Source organism: Anas platyrhynchos, chromosome 14 (assembly GCF_047663525.1).
Source record: "Anas platyrhynchos isolate ZD024472 breed Pekin duck chromosome 14, IASCAAS_PekinDuck_T2T, whole genome shotgun sequence".
In the NCBI taxonomy this organism is placed as follows: Eukaryota; Metazoa; Chordata; class Aves; order Anseriformes; family Anatidae; genus Anas; species Anas platyrhynchos.
The window spans coordinates 15631657-15647058 of record NC_092600.1 but is presented as its reverse complement, the minus strand read 5'-3'; the positions used below and the strand labels follow the sequence as shown (position 1 = coordinate 15647058).

Sequence of the window (15402 nt, the reverse complement as noted above, 5' to 3'; positions counted from 1 at the left end):
AGCAGTTCAAAGAACTCTTCAGAAATGGAATTTGAAAGTCTGCCCATTTTCAATGGACTATCAGATGTCCATGAGGTTGCTGATGAGGCTTTAGGTCTTCATTACTAAGCAAACAGATAACAGCTTAGGAACCTTCAAAAAATTAAAAAATAAAACATAAATTCACGCACAGAGACAGAAATAATAGCTACATTCATGAGAACAGTAGTTAATATTTAGATTTATGGAGTGTGATGTACTAATGCATATAATGAAGCAGACAATTTAATGAGTCGGAGTGCTAAAATGGGGGAAAAATAAATCCACAGAAGTCACAAGATTGACTTTCAAGATTAATGTGGATAAGCCAAACATTCCAGATGTTCGAACCCAGTGTTCCTGTCTCTACGCTACAGAAAATCACCTCTCCCAATGAAAACAACTCCATCTTCCTTTCAATCTGCACTTTTGTTCCCATTACCACTCATGAATAGCCCATTTTCATCTATCCTTTTTTCTTCCACTTAAACAACCGAAATGAAGGGCCAAACATATTCGGTATATAAAATATTTAATAGAAGTCGCTCTGAAGCCAAAAACTATAAAGTAGAGTAATGTAATGTAATTTATCAAGATGAAGCAAAGCAATATTTGTTTCATAATTGCTGTTTACTTTTTAAGAAGATACTCTATCAGACTCAGTTCTAAAACTGCCATTGTCACCATTTTTCTTCTGCTGTAAAAACAGCTAAGTACATGCTCTATTTACCAGAAAAAAAATTTACTGTTCTAATTACTGGACCTGTTACAGCTAATGGAAAATAAGAGTTACTGGGTTTTGTTGTGAAGAGAAAAGCTGTTCAACAAGGTAACAGTAGGATGTACAAGAGACTGGGGAATCTGATAAGTCTGACTGGCTGTTACTATGGAAATGAACGATCATAACAAAATATTCATGTTTAAACAGTGTTTTCTCGAGGACTGACATCCCTAAACTAGTTCTATTTTTACATTCAAGATTTTATTACCCTACTAATCCAACACTCACCACAAAGTGACCAAGTCACTGAGAGGCACGCTTGCTCATGCATGTCTGATGTACAAAACTCCAACCGAGTGGCCAGTGGCAAGCAGCACAGTTCTGCTTCAGCTCCTTACACAACATCTCCACTGGCTTTGCTGAGCATCTGGACTCTAGCGTACAAGTAGGTCACACTTTCACTTCCATCTTCTCAAAGAGAAAGGACTGCCCTCTATGTTAATCCCAGTAATTGTCCCTCACACTGCTTACATACTCTATTAGCTACGCATGAGTTTTCTAAGGAACCTCTTTCAAATTGACTAAATAACTTACTGTATAAACTGTGACAGAAGTCTTGTGCAATCACACCACAGGCTACTCCAATTCCCATACCTTGGTATTATCCGCAAAACGAGCATAAGTGACCAGAACAGGAACTGAACATTAGATGCAGCAACCTAGACGACTGAAGGGAAAGTAACCACAGATGCCTGCTTAGAGCTGAGTTTCAGGGAGGTGTGAAAATTCCTTAATCACTGTCAAGATTACAGTTTTTTTCACAAGTATCCAAGAATATGATTGCATGGTTATTTACAAACTTGCATTACTGCTTGTAATTGCGTCTGTAAAATTCACTGCTGCAGTTCTGAAGTTCACCCCCGGTCATACTTGGTCCTTCTGTAATGAAAAAGTAACTAAAATAAATTGTATTAAATGGCTATTTACAGAAAGTGAATGGTAAACAGGCTTATGTACATAGAAGGATCTCAAAGATGCTTTGAATATTACAGATAACACATCTGAGATGCTCAGACTGGTCATTTTGTACTGAAGGAGCTGGACTACTGCTGCAGATGTCCTTTGGAGATGTCAGTCCTTAAAACTGTCCTTAAAACTGTCTTAACACGGACCTAAATTTCAGACCAAGTTTAAGGAAAGAAGGGCTTTTTTGTTGTTTTTCTGGATGTATGTTTTTGGTTCTTAATTTTGCAGTCAGAAGCCCAGCCTTATATTTTGCCCTACCTCACTGACTCTTCCTTAATTGGGTACAGCGAGAAGAGAGATCTCAGCATGACCTGCCACGATTTTCCTTGGGAGTAAGCACTTTTCACACTGATGTTCAGGCCCACAGTCAAAGCATGTTTAGGACTCCCAAGAGTTGAGGAAGGCTTTTTCCAATGAATTGCAAAGAACTCTGTGGCTTGGCAAACTCAGCGTGTCAGGCCAGTGGTACCGCTCTTCCATGGCTGCCGTAATCACTGCCACATGAGAAGCAGTCATTTGGAGGGAGGAGGACAACTTTTGTGATTTTAGACCTAATTATGCATGTGGTTACCACATTTCAAACCCCACTCAGCTTCCCACATAACAATCATTCCCTGCTACAGAAAGTCACACGCCAGCTTTAGGTCTCCCGCCTCTGTCTACCCCAGTCAGATGGAATCTGGTGATGATGCACAGCCAAGAATGTGCAAACAGCATGCCTGACTCTGCTTCTCATCTCTCTGTTTCAACAGAGATGCTGAGATAAACAACTGCGCTCTGAAAATGAGGAATACAACAAATAGTCTGCAAGTACATTGTCAGCCCTAATTAAATAAAAATCCAATTCCATTTTTTAAAACTTAACAATGCAAAATTCTGAATTGTGCTTTCAGAATAGCAATAAGAGACAGTTCAATAACAGTTACTTTCCAAATATGATAAAGAAACCAGCCTTTATTAAATTATATGGAAGGGGGTCAGAGATTAAAAATCCTCTGCCTCTCATTATTAGACTTGAGATGACAGATTCATTCCAGAGCACAGAAGGAAATATATGATCCCAAAACAGGATATGAAGTTCAGTCCCAGTAGATTAGTCTCTGTTAAGTAAATTTATTGTCTAATCTTTTAACTCTCCCCCAAACCGCTGCCCAAGATCCTCTTCCCTATCAATATAAAGCCCCTTTCCTTCCCTCCACTACCCTACCCCAGAGCCCCCGACAACATTGCTCTCTGGTCTCATTCCCACTAGGACTTTGATGGTGTATGAACCTCATAGAAAAACAAGAAGTGATGGGAGTGGAAGGGAAAGGACTTACAACTGCAGTCAACCAACTAATAAAACCATGATGTGCTCTGAACTGTTAGGCAGAAGAGAAAAAAAAAAGTATAAATGTTTTGCTTACTTTAAACAACAGCAGAAAGTCTGGTGTTGAGCTCCTTTTGTGTATTTGTGTGCCTAGTAACCACTTTGTAATTTGGATACAGACATTGAAGAAAACCTTCAAATGAGCTGTATTAGTAAGAGTAATTTCTAGGAAGAATTAAATGTACTATGTGAAGCTAGAAGGAACATCAAACAAAGAGCAACTCTATGCCCTTTTTGTTTACTAAGGCAGAAGCAATCTTCCATATGACACATTTCCAATACACTGTTTAGTCTAACTTTAGACTCCATGAAATTATTTGCAAAGACAGGGATTCCCGAAAAACGTCATTAGAAAATGGCAGTCCTTTCCTCACCTTCCCTTTACCATTCCTTTAATTGTATGAAAATTTACTTGCATGATATAAAGAGAGCTGATGTCAAAAGCAAAATACTAACGAGAGTGGTGCAGCTATCAATATTTCTTTCTATATGAGCTCTAAGATGGTTCTATAGCCAAAGAGGACAAATATTTCACTAAGATCACAAATTCAATATGCAATAACCCTAAAATCATTGACTAATTCACATGTAGAGACTGCTTGTGCTTTCTTAATCTAATATTAAAGTTATAAAATATCCCCGCCTGGTATTGCATCCCAGCCCTTTGCGTGTTTTCATGTAGCAGAGCTGTGATGTACCGTCTTTATATACAGATAAATTGCAAAGAGCTTGGTTTCACCAACAGAGTGTGCTGTCCGTTCGTTATTAAATTGAGGGCAACATCATTAAGAGATTTTTGCATTGTTTTTATCTGGAGATCTTCTGGTACAAATACCCGATTCTAAACTAAGATGTTTGAACAGCTATCTACGCTGAAAGCAGTTATTTTCAACACATCTGCTACAGAATGCCATTCTTGGCTACAGCATGCATTGCTGATGTCCTGAGCTGCTCTTTTTTTTTTTTTTTTTTTTTTTCCCCCAAACCCTCTTCTAATTTACTTTGGGTTTTTTATGTTTCTTTTTAGACTCTGGGTGGAGAAGGCATGGGAACAGCAAACAACGCATTTGGCAAGACTTCACTCCAGCAATGGTTAAGATTACCATTCCTATCAATAACGTAATGCTTTGCCTAGACTTTTTTCCTCTATTTAATTAATTCTAGGATTTTTACTCCCTCAACTTGCCCCTCTCTCATTTAAATTCACTGCATTTTCACAATGTATAATATCCTAATTTTTATTACTGAAATTTATTTTTGAAAAATCACTGTGGAATAAGTTAAAAATGTTTTTTAAATCAAGGAAGGAAACCTTCTGAATTTTCTTTATAGCTTTGTTTTTGTTTTAGTCCATAACTTCTTTTTAATGTTTGCACTGATCTATGATAGATTTCATATTATCTTATCTCAGTGGCAGACATAGAAAGCATTACTCAGATTCATTTCCAATTAACTCCTTACAGCACTCTCCGGAAAAAGAAATGCATAAAATAAAGCTCTGCATTCATCTCATTGCACCTGAATGAAAAGAAGAATACATACAGATAGCAAAGCCTAAAGGTCTCCAGCCAGAAGCTTGCATAACCCATTACACCCATACACAACTTGCCTTTCCTTGTAAATTCTCTCTTCAAATAGTTATGCATTTGTAAGTAACCCAAAAGACATTTGTTTCTTTCTATTGATACAAGCCTTGCAGCAAGCAGTTTCCCTGTTTTGTGTACTCAAGCATCACTTTGAAAACAGGCTTTAAGTCATGTGGTGAAAGAGTGTATGGGGCTATGAACTAAATGGATCTACCAGACATCCGTAAATTACTCCCAATGCAATATACGTGAGACGCTTACATCTGCATAGAAATATTTATGGGGACATACAAACACACATGCACACACACAGCAAGGCTGCCAAGGTGACTGGCCAAGCAACTTCATCAAGATCCTCTTAGCACATTTCTAATTTCCTCCGATAAGCCTCATGCTCAGTGGAATAAACCACAGGCCCTCCATCCAAAGAAATTCAGGGGTAATCAGAGCACAGGAAGAACTTGACACTTCTACTTGTAATGTAACTAAGATGACATTAATACAAATCTAAATCAAGCTACCCAGTTGAGACTTCTGGTGGAAGCATGCTAAGGACTTGGTCTATCCCTATCCAGATGTATACCTCAGCCCCACGTAGTTCTGACCGACTAGAAAAAGGCCAAATTATTGACTTTTAACTTTTTTTTTTTTTTAATGAGTATTTTAAGAAGCATCTACAAAATAATATTAGTTTGTAGGCAAAGCACAACATACATGTAAAACACTACATAATTCAGAAGTTTGTGTTGGGAAAAAAAAATATATATAAATGAAATGTTTTAAACGTGCAGCTTTGAAAAACAACTTGGAAATTGATAAACTTCATCCACCATATCCCTGTAGCATGGTAGCAGCCACTGCACAGCCTCTGGCCCAGGGATGCAAAACTGTCCAATTTCAAGTCAATGGTATTTTCAGGTATTTTCAGGATAGAAGAGACTTTTAAGTTGTACCAAGAAGACAGAAAATAAAGGGAAGAGAAGAAATTTTGAGTACTGAGCAGACTACTAATCAGTCCATTTGCAATATGACATGCCGTGCCTTTCTAGCCTCAGTTGAAAATGCACCCTCAAGCCAAAGGAGAAATGAAAGGACACATCAGGACAGCTGTCCTCCTGCCCGCCTGACTCCCTCTGCAGCTCTCAAACTCAAGTCCCCCTGTCCTTCATGGCAGAATCTGCGAAATGAATGATTGTTTCCATTAGACATGAGGAAATGAAACTAATTTTTCCCTGTATTACAAATAGTTGGCTAAGCTGAATACTAAATGCAAGAATCCTCCGGTTACAAGGGGCAGGAGAAAGGAGAATAAATGCTAAACGCTACTTAAGTCAAAATTCAGATGCCTGACACAAAACAAAAAAAATGACAGAAACAAAATGACAGTCTCTCTGTAGATTGTTAGACCAGATGGACTACCATGGTCATGAAGTCTGATCCCGTGTTGAACAGACTGGATTTATCTACTGTTAGTTTATACTACTATGATATATCTATTCCAAGCCTTTTAAACGGGTATACATTCTATATTAAATGGTCATTCACACATGCAGCATACACAGTACCTGATCACTGATATTTTTAATGCCATATTAAATTCCACCTTCAAATGAGCATTCCACCATGGTTCAGAGGGGGACAGAAATCTAACTACATCTGCACTATGGAAAGCTTGAGTCTACACAGCTTGAAAGGACTTGCTCATTGTGACTGGTTGCTTTCACAGCTGATATTTATAGCAGTAGTATAACACTATCATTCAACCTTGCAGCTTGACAGAAAGCCAAAACCTTGATGCCTTGTGAACATTAATAAAACTCAAAGAAGAGTTTCTGCAGATCTACCTGCATCATTCTGAGAAGAAAAAAAGAAAAAACCCTCTACCAGCCAAACCTCTATTCATTTTTAAATCTTTCCTTTCCTTTACAAAAATAAAAAATAAAAATTGTACTCTTTCATCTTGGTCTTCACCTAATGTAACAGATTGCAGCATACCGAATAACAAAATACTTTAAAAGTGAGTGTAATTACAGAAGAAATTTTTAAGCTGACTCATTAACATGCAAGAATTTGACCTGAATATGACAAATTCACACATCTCTCTTCCATTAAATCCCACTGGAAAAGATGAGTGTATGAACAAGAAATTAGTCAAAGTTGTAATTCCTGCAGTTATTTCCTTATACTTAAACACAATCTATCACTAAATTAGATACTTGTTTGAATTCCAAATGACTGATATGTTTTATATGATACATACTGTACCGCTGTGGATAATGATCACAGTATTAAGAACAAAGTTTGCATGCTATATGTGAGCATTCAAACATGCCATTCAGATGTTGTAATCTCAAGCTTCTAATTGTGTGCCTGTGCTTTTGATATACTGACTCAATCAGTCATAATAGATAATCATCATGTACTTGAGTAATTTCTTTAAACTAAGTTTCACAAAACAGATGCAGACAACTCATGGAAGCAATGAAATTTATTTTGGAAAGTATATGTCAAAAAAATGAACTTATCATCCTACTAGGTTTAGATTAAAAAATTAGAGCTCTAGTTTCATAATGAAAGCCAAATGTACTGGGAAAGCAAGACAGAAATCCTTACTATTGAGATGGATTTCTTTAGAAATTAGTATCTGAGTTCAGAAACTACCTCAAAAAACGTTGCATTATAAAAACAGATTCACTGGCCATTTCCACATTTCTCTCACAATGAATCTGTGTCATTTCAGGAGAATCACAACAAAATAAGCCACGGAAAATGTACGGAAGTCTTTTCATAGAATAAAAATGGAGTGACTAAAGTGGATGACTCAGTTAATTGCATGACTTTCTACTAAGAGTATTCACTGAGAAAGAAATAATACTAAATGACAAGGAGAATACGGGAAATTATTTTGAACCAGTAAAAACATTTTACCAGAACAAATGCTTCGGTCTGAAGAGTATTATCTTCTTGTGCATACTGGAGCCAACAAAAATAGAAATAAGATATCTATCTTCTCCTGATCTTCACCTGAGACCTTACAGTCACCAAATAATTCAGGTTGGAAAGGAAGCCTGGATGTCCATAGTCCAACACTGGGTCAGCTCTGAGGTCAGACTTGTTTTTCCATGGCTTTATCCAGCCCAGTTTTCAAAACCTCCATGGCTGAAGACAGCACAACCTCTGTGGGCACACTGGGGCCCACTGCTCAGCTGTCCACATGGAGAAGAAGCTTTTTCTTAATTCAGATATCCAGATACACACAGAGCAACAGAAACATCCTGAAGATGAGCCTATTTTTGTAGCAAAATTCAGAATTTTATTTTAAATTCAAGACCTCTTCTTAACATCTGACTGTACCTATACTATGTTGCTTTCAGAAAGTCATTGTTATCTATCAGTTGAAGATAACTAAGAAAAGATTCAGGTGCCATATCTGAGTACAAGCAATTTGGGTCTATTTAACCTCTTCACATGGCTTTATGAAAGACAAAAAGACCAGAACTGTTAACTCTGTCTCTGATCAAGTGAACAAGAAATATCAACCAAGTACTCAAGAGATTTTAATGACATTAGGAACAGCAGTTCCCTTATGAGTGTCATATCCTTATCAGTGGTTCTGCCAAAGAATACACTCTGTACTAGCACTGAGGGGAAGGAAGGGGAAAGAAATTCAGAAGTATAAAGTTACTGCCATCCTATTATAAATATATCTTACACATTTATTTACAGACACATATACAATATATTCATAGGTATTATCGGCATGATTAAACAGCATTACAGCTTCCTTTCAAGCTTTTTTTGAGATACTAAAACATCTGATACCCAAAGAACTATAAAGCAGATTCTTTTTTTTCCCCCCCCCCCTCCCATTGGTAGCTAACAATAGTAAGTATGGAAACATTCACCATTTTAGAATGAATAAATAAAACAATTAAAGTACAGCAAGACTTTATGAAGCCATGACCATAAATTCACAGTTCTCATAGCTGTATCATTTGGCTGCATGCACTGCAATGTAAAGTAATGAAACTGTGAATGTTATCATGAATTTGGTACCAAATATAATTACTATTCCAAGAGGAAGCTATTAGAGTGATAACTTGATTTTTTTGTCATCCCAGTTCTGCATTAAGCAAAAGCAAAAAAAAAAAAAAAAAAAAAAAAGCAATTGATATAATGATTTTTGCAACAAGCATCTAATTGATTTTTCTGCCACTACTATAATTTACAAATAGTCGTACAGTAATTGTTTGGTTTAACTTCAAATATCACATAAATGTTCCAGTAGTGATATTTACTATGTACGTTTGAAACAAATAAATTATTTAAAGCTAAACAATGTATGCCACAGATCAGAAAGCATACGACAGAAAAATGCACTAAAACACACTAATATGCACTAATAATGCAAGTAACAAAATGGTTTTCTAAATCATCTTTTTTATTTTAGATGTCACTCTTACCTCACTAAAATTTCTACAAGCAGTAGAAATCAAATAGTGGATAGGTTCAAAACACTTCCTGGATATGCACTTTCGTTTTGGTTTCAAGAGAATTTTTCCCTGATGACGCAGGCATGTTTAGCATGACCATCCATCCATTTTATTTCTCTTCCAAGAAAAGCCAATTGATGGTACAATTATTCATTTCTCACTGAGATTTCTGCACTGAAAGCCTCATCTTTACCGAACTCTACAGGAGCCTAAGTGTTCGTGACAAGTTAATAAAACACTGAAGCCGCCAGCTCTTGTGTTCAGCCCTTTCAAGCCAGCAGCACCCACCCAGCTGCCAGCTGCGCTGCCCTGCTCCACGGCCATGCCAAGAGGAGCACCCTGCTGCTCCAGAGCCCTGGTGTCCTGAGGAAAATGCTTCAGTACTTCCCCCCCACACACCATCTGTCATATTCTGAAGGAGATACTCGTCTTGAGCCTGAAAATGAGTAACTTCCACAAACAATGGAAATTTCTGGTCAGCGACTGTGATATAGATCAATGGAGAACTCACAAACACGTGAAAGAATTACTTTTCAAAGCTGATCAAGAATTATTTATTAGCTGATTAGATGAACTGAACCAACCAACCAAACATTAGTTTTTGGTCTCTATGCAGAGAAGCATTGGTGTCTAGTTTCTTTCAATATTTATTTAATGAGGCTATTACCATCAGTGGAAAAAAAATAAATATACATATCTGCTGGTTTTACCTCCTTGTTCTAGCACACAGTGGTCCATGACACAATGTGGGCAATATACCATCTGAACAGCAAGGACTACAAATGTTGGAGGCCACCTGTTAATTAGTAACATTTATTATTTGACAGCTCTGGATCTCTTTTTACTGAAGCCACTCTGGAAAGAGCAAGCTTGCTCCAGATACATGCAATGTTTTGCAGGGCAAACACAGATGGTGTCTTTTCTATCAGAATCAGAAACTGATGAATCTTTAGCTCCGCTTATTCTGTATTTCAAACACAGTGTTACTAACTTACCACTAGGACCTGATGACAGCTAATTCTGAGACTTACACTGTGTGTGTAGCAAGAGTATACACATTTGAAAGAATAATTGCTACAGAGAATTCTTCTCCAAAAATTCTGGAAACAGCAGTAGTGAGGCATTGAAACTCAGACAAAAACAGCTGTAAATCTGAACACAGCATTGGACACCAGTGTGTGGAAGTACCAAGTAACTGCTTGCTGATAGGGCAGAGAGCTTAGTAATTACATGTGCAGACTTGCCACCTACGCTTGGCTTGGACTTAGAGATGTAGCATTTACTATGTCAAGAACATCAACATCGTACTAGTTTCACATTTCTTATTGTTTCAATTGAGCCAGTAACATGAAAGAACATTAAATTTACCAAACCACTGGGGCAATCCTGTGGAAAAGTGATGACTCCAAGCCACAAGCTAACCTCAGAGATTCGTTTTGTTTGTTTACCTTAAAGACATCTAAGATCCTTCTCATGATACTGCTATAAACAAATTCTTTTTCCAATTGCAGTGTTTACAACAGAATCTTGACCCCTTATAGTCTATAATAATTACCGTACTCAATAATAATTTCAAAACTATAATAATTACAGTTTTCTATCTTAACTTATCAAAGGGATAAGAAAATAGCATCCAAGTGTGGACCATATTTATAGAAAACACTGAATATAAACCTCGCTCAGCTCTTGGTTCCACAAGTGTTGTATGAGAACAAAACCTCTGTGTTTTTTTTTTTTTTGCATGCCAGATGCATCCCTTGATACACACCAGTATGTTGTTACACAAACAGCGCCACACTGAGCAAAATGCATCACAAGCACCAATGCCACTGAATGTGAAATCACAGGGTCAGAATAACTTTTGTGGTTTATGAGAACCACTTCATATAGTCAGCGCCACATTTTGTTTTTCCTTTAGGAAAATAAATAAATAAATAAATAAATAAATGTATTCTTCAGACAAACCATTATGGCAAAATAGCTTTTTTGATCCTTTTTTTTTTTTTTTTTTTTTTTTTTTAAAGCCAAAGCACTGATCTTGAATCTTTTTAGTGTAGTAATTTTTGTTTTACAAAGTACTGCCTTTAATCAAAAGTCTTTTCCTTTTGTATAGGTGCAACTTTACTTAATTAGCCCACTAGAAAGCAAGCACTACCGACACCTTGGAGTGTTTGACAACTGAAATACAGCAAATAGGCACATCGATAGAGGACAATCAATGTAAATTAGATTTTCCCAACATGGTTTCTTGAGAGTATAACCCAGGGTGTAAAGAGACTTTATTATTAAGGAGAAGGATTAGTTAGTTATTGGACAAACAACTGTTCTGGTTTACTAAGCTAAATAACTACTTCACATATGTTAGCAGCATCTAGTTGCACGCTAATTATACCCATCTGTTTTGCATTACCCATTTAACATTTTCATCATTCACATCAGCCTAGCAGGCCATAGATTTGTAATACTTCATCCAAGACGTTCAAAAATCTTTACTGAAATTATCTGACAATTATCATTTCACTCTTCACTGAATCTCTAGGTTACTGCCCTCATCTCCTCTACTGGATTAACTGCTGAACCAGCCATGTCTAGACACACACTCAGTAGTTCCAGTTGTAGTGCTGAGAAGCTGCCCTACAGCTATGCTCTGGTGGCTTGTTACTTTTGATAGTAGCATGGCACCACGAGCCATCCCAATACAGATCAACTTATTGTATTTTTATAGTCTTCCCCTTTACAAGCCAAAGTTAAATGAAGTTGAAGGCAGCATCTATAGGACAAACCATAGTCACACAGCCTTAAAGGATTAGAAGAAGCCATTGTTTTCATGTCAGACATGTTTTTATAATATAGACCATGTCAATTCTTGTTATTTCATTTTGATCATCACACCAGCTTTTCAGCAGTCAGCCGACCCTTTCCCACACCACAGTTTTAAAGACTCATAAACTTTATCTTTATTATATTAAGAGAGATTCAAAAATTTTAAAACAGATGTGAAGTTACTCCTGCCAAGAGCCTACACACAGTGTGATTCAATAGGATGTGGGTGCTGTAATGTACTCAAGACAAGTCATTCTGAAGCTCTGAGCTCAACTCACTGAACACTTATTTTTGTCTAGGAAAACAAAAGCTTAAAATAATTTAAGAGCTCCTATCTGCCTTGGACTATGAATGACCTGGCATGAGTGATCTGATGACACTTCCCATAAAGACATGCTGATTTTTGTATTTGCTTCTTAAAGCCCCAGAAGACAAACAGCTTCCACCAAATATCTCCTGGTAGAAAGAGACAACAGAAACCTGTGCATAGCTACAGGTTGGCCAAGTTCTTTCTTCACACCACTAGCAGGCTCCTGGAGGCTTGAATTACTGTCCCATACCTAACAGCCATGAGCCCAGCTACAGCACATGAGCTACTCCTGTGCTGTGCGCTGCTCAGATTTCCCTGGTCCCTCTCCCTGGGGTTGTTGTAAGCTCCTTTCTTTGGCGCCACAGCTCCTGCAGTGCTCACAACTTATTCTCCTCACAATCTGGGGCTAAAACAACATTTTTCCCACAAAGCAGAGACGATCCATGTGGCATCTGTATTTCTTTTTCCATTTCCTCTCAGCAGCCAGTAGCATTGGTTTTCTAACATTTTGTGTAAAATCTGTGTGGTGGTATCTGCAAGAGCTCTTTGGGGTCTCTTGCAATTTACCACTTTCATCTGGAGGCAGTCAGATGAATTTCTAAAACAGCTGAGAACTTTATATAAAACAAATAGAGAGTAGTCTCAAGAAACAGCCTTTCCTCACAGAAGTAAAGCTGGTCTTGGTTGTTATATTTGTTTGTTTGAGCTTTACTCCAATACAGCTCTGCACCTCATGAATCAGAAAGAAAGTAAAAGAAAGTCTTATAAGATAATACTGATATATGTCATGATATAAGTCATCATGAAGAAGAAAGTCTTTTGGTGGGTGTCCAGGAGGGGGGACCTCCTGCTGCTGATGCATCAGGAGGACCCTGGAGATAGAAGTGTCACAGCTCTGCTCTGCATCACCTCACTTGCAAATGCAGTGGCACAAAGGCAAAGCTAAGAACAAGAAGTTAACGAATGTCTTAGGATATATAGTGTCCCACATCAGGCACCATGATTCATGTGGACTGTCTTCAATAGGCTTCCCAGGAGCTGTGCCAAGACCCCACACAAGACCAGGACAAGCTGAAAACTAAAAGGGTGAGTATAGCCCTGGATTTTGTTCATTACTTCAGGGTATTAAGCTCACAGTTCATCCTTTTAATCACTTATCTCTACTCTTTGTCACTTTCCCCAGTACTCTCTTACCACTGCAGTCTGCAGCTGCATTCAGGCAGTCATGACCACAGCTAAAGGAAAGGAAAAAGAAATGATTTTGTCATTTCCACTATTTGTTTGATAGATAACACAGACGGAATAACTAATGGTGTATTAAGATGTGAAATTGTGTAAACTATTCCAGATATTCAGCTCTTAAATACTTTGAATGTCACTGAGCACAAGGAATCAAGTACTATGTGCCAGGAAAACAAGCTACAGCTCAGCAACATTTACCATACACACAGATAAAGTGAGGTCGTTAAGAGTCTGCAGGATGTTTAGGTTGGCAGTGACATGCCAACACGAACGTTCCTGTTTGCTGGGAGTAGGCAGACATTTCCACAACCTTTTCTTTTGGAAGATAGGTCTGGAAGAAATAACATGATTTGCACAACTACATGGACAGCTGAACATACTATGCCAGAAGTGACCAGAAATTCAATTACAAAACAAGATTTGCATTTGTAAATGCAATATAGTAAATTAGAAAGAAAATCCTGTCTAAATATGCACTGTAAACAACGCATTCCACACAGCAGTATACATGCAGTAAATGCAAGAAAAGAGAGAGCAGGAATTATTCTGGGCTGTGAATGGCCGTGTCCCCAGGCCAAACACTCCCAGCTGTGGGTAGCTCCAGATCCCAGCTAACAGCAAGTACAAGGTTCTGTCAGTGAGGGCTTTTAAACAAGTTACAATAAAGAGGAACATGCAACATCAGTCCAGCATACCAACCAGAATTAAAGTTATTTACTCATGTAGCACAGACAAAACATCCACTCACTTCCGTAAAATTACAAAGTCCTCAGGTGGATCTTGCCCTTAAAAGGGTTTTATTTGTGCTAAAAGAGAGAACTGCTAGGCTTCTGTTTCCACTTGCATATTATGGACACAACCCTATGAAGACCTCTCCTGTAGGCGGAGGGCAGCACAGGCTCTGGGACTCAGATACCGCACCACGTGGGCAGTGCTGGAAGGTGTCCAGCGATGCTGTGCATGACACGACTGCCCTCTCCTGCAAGCACCTCAACTGCACGTCCTTGTTTTCCCACCATTGGCTTTCAGTAATTTTTCTCCTTGGTGTAGCTAAGTATTTGAATTTTCCTAGCAAATTTGCACAAACATGATAACAAAAAAATCAAATGTCTAACATTAAACAATGTTATTTTGTATTTCAGAGACAGACAAAGAAATGACAATACCAGGAAGCTGATACAAACTTAGACCAAGACCAGCCAAAGTACCTGGTCCTTAGACCATGCAACCTAACTTGAAACACTTATCTACAAAACTTAAATACATACGAAACAATAAAGCAGATGGTTTACTCTATGGAACACCCTCCAGATATCAAGCAGCATTAGAAAGCAGTTTGTTTCGCATTTAAAACTAAAGTAAACAGTAATATAAAATCCCAATATAACAAACTCACTGTTCAAGTTGGGATGTGCCTGGAGCAAAATTTCCTAATTTTCCTGAAAACACGCATTTTGCTCTTTGGACCATTGCCATCTCTTTTTCTGTTGGCTCTGCCCCCTGAGGGCCACGCACTATTCAGCTGAATAACTGTAAGGCTCTTGCTTGCAGGCAAATAGGAAGGAGCTTAATGAATCACAACATTTTGTTCATATTTTGCTTGGAGGAAGCATTTTCCACATTTTCCCCCTCTTAGTGAAGTTCATAGAAATTCCACCCTAACCCTGTATAACTGCTTTATTGAGACCAAAAGTTCACTGTCAGATCTTAGGGGTTTCCCTACCAACCAGAGGGAGAGAAGGGGGCAGGGAAATACATGCTAGTATGGAGAGAATTAACTAATGAGCTTGCTGAGGTTTACTTATATTCCTCCA

General features: G+C 37.9%; 1 protein-coding gene across 6 annotated transcripts in view; it reads right to left on the bottom strand.

The window, feature by feature from the left end:
* SLIT3 (slit guidance ligand 3) overlaps window positions 1–15402 on the bottom strand; it is a 515831-nt gene that overhangs the window by 318637 nt on the left and 181792 nt on the right. Inside the window, exon 1 of one of the 6 annotated variants that reach the window (XM_038186523.2) lies at window positions 14985–15114. The exons of 4 other annotated variants lie outside the window; for them this stretch is intronic. In XM_038186523.2, the coding sequence (XP_038042451.1) occupies window positions 14985–15064 (80 nt within the window). In that variant the 5' untranslated portion in view covers window positions 15065–15114. Of the gene's footprint in view, window positions 1–14336; window positions 14480–14984; window positions 15115–15402 lie in introns of those variants that run through there. One more of the 6 variants, XM_072023292.1, reaches the window with a different exon arrangement.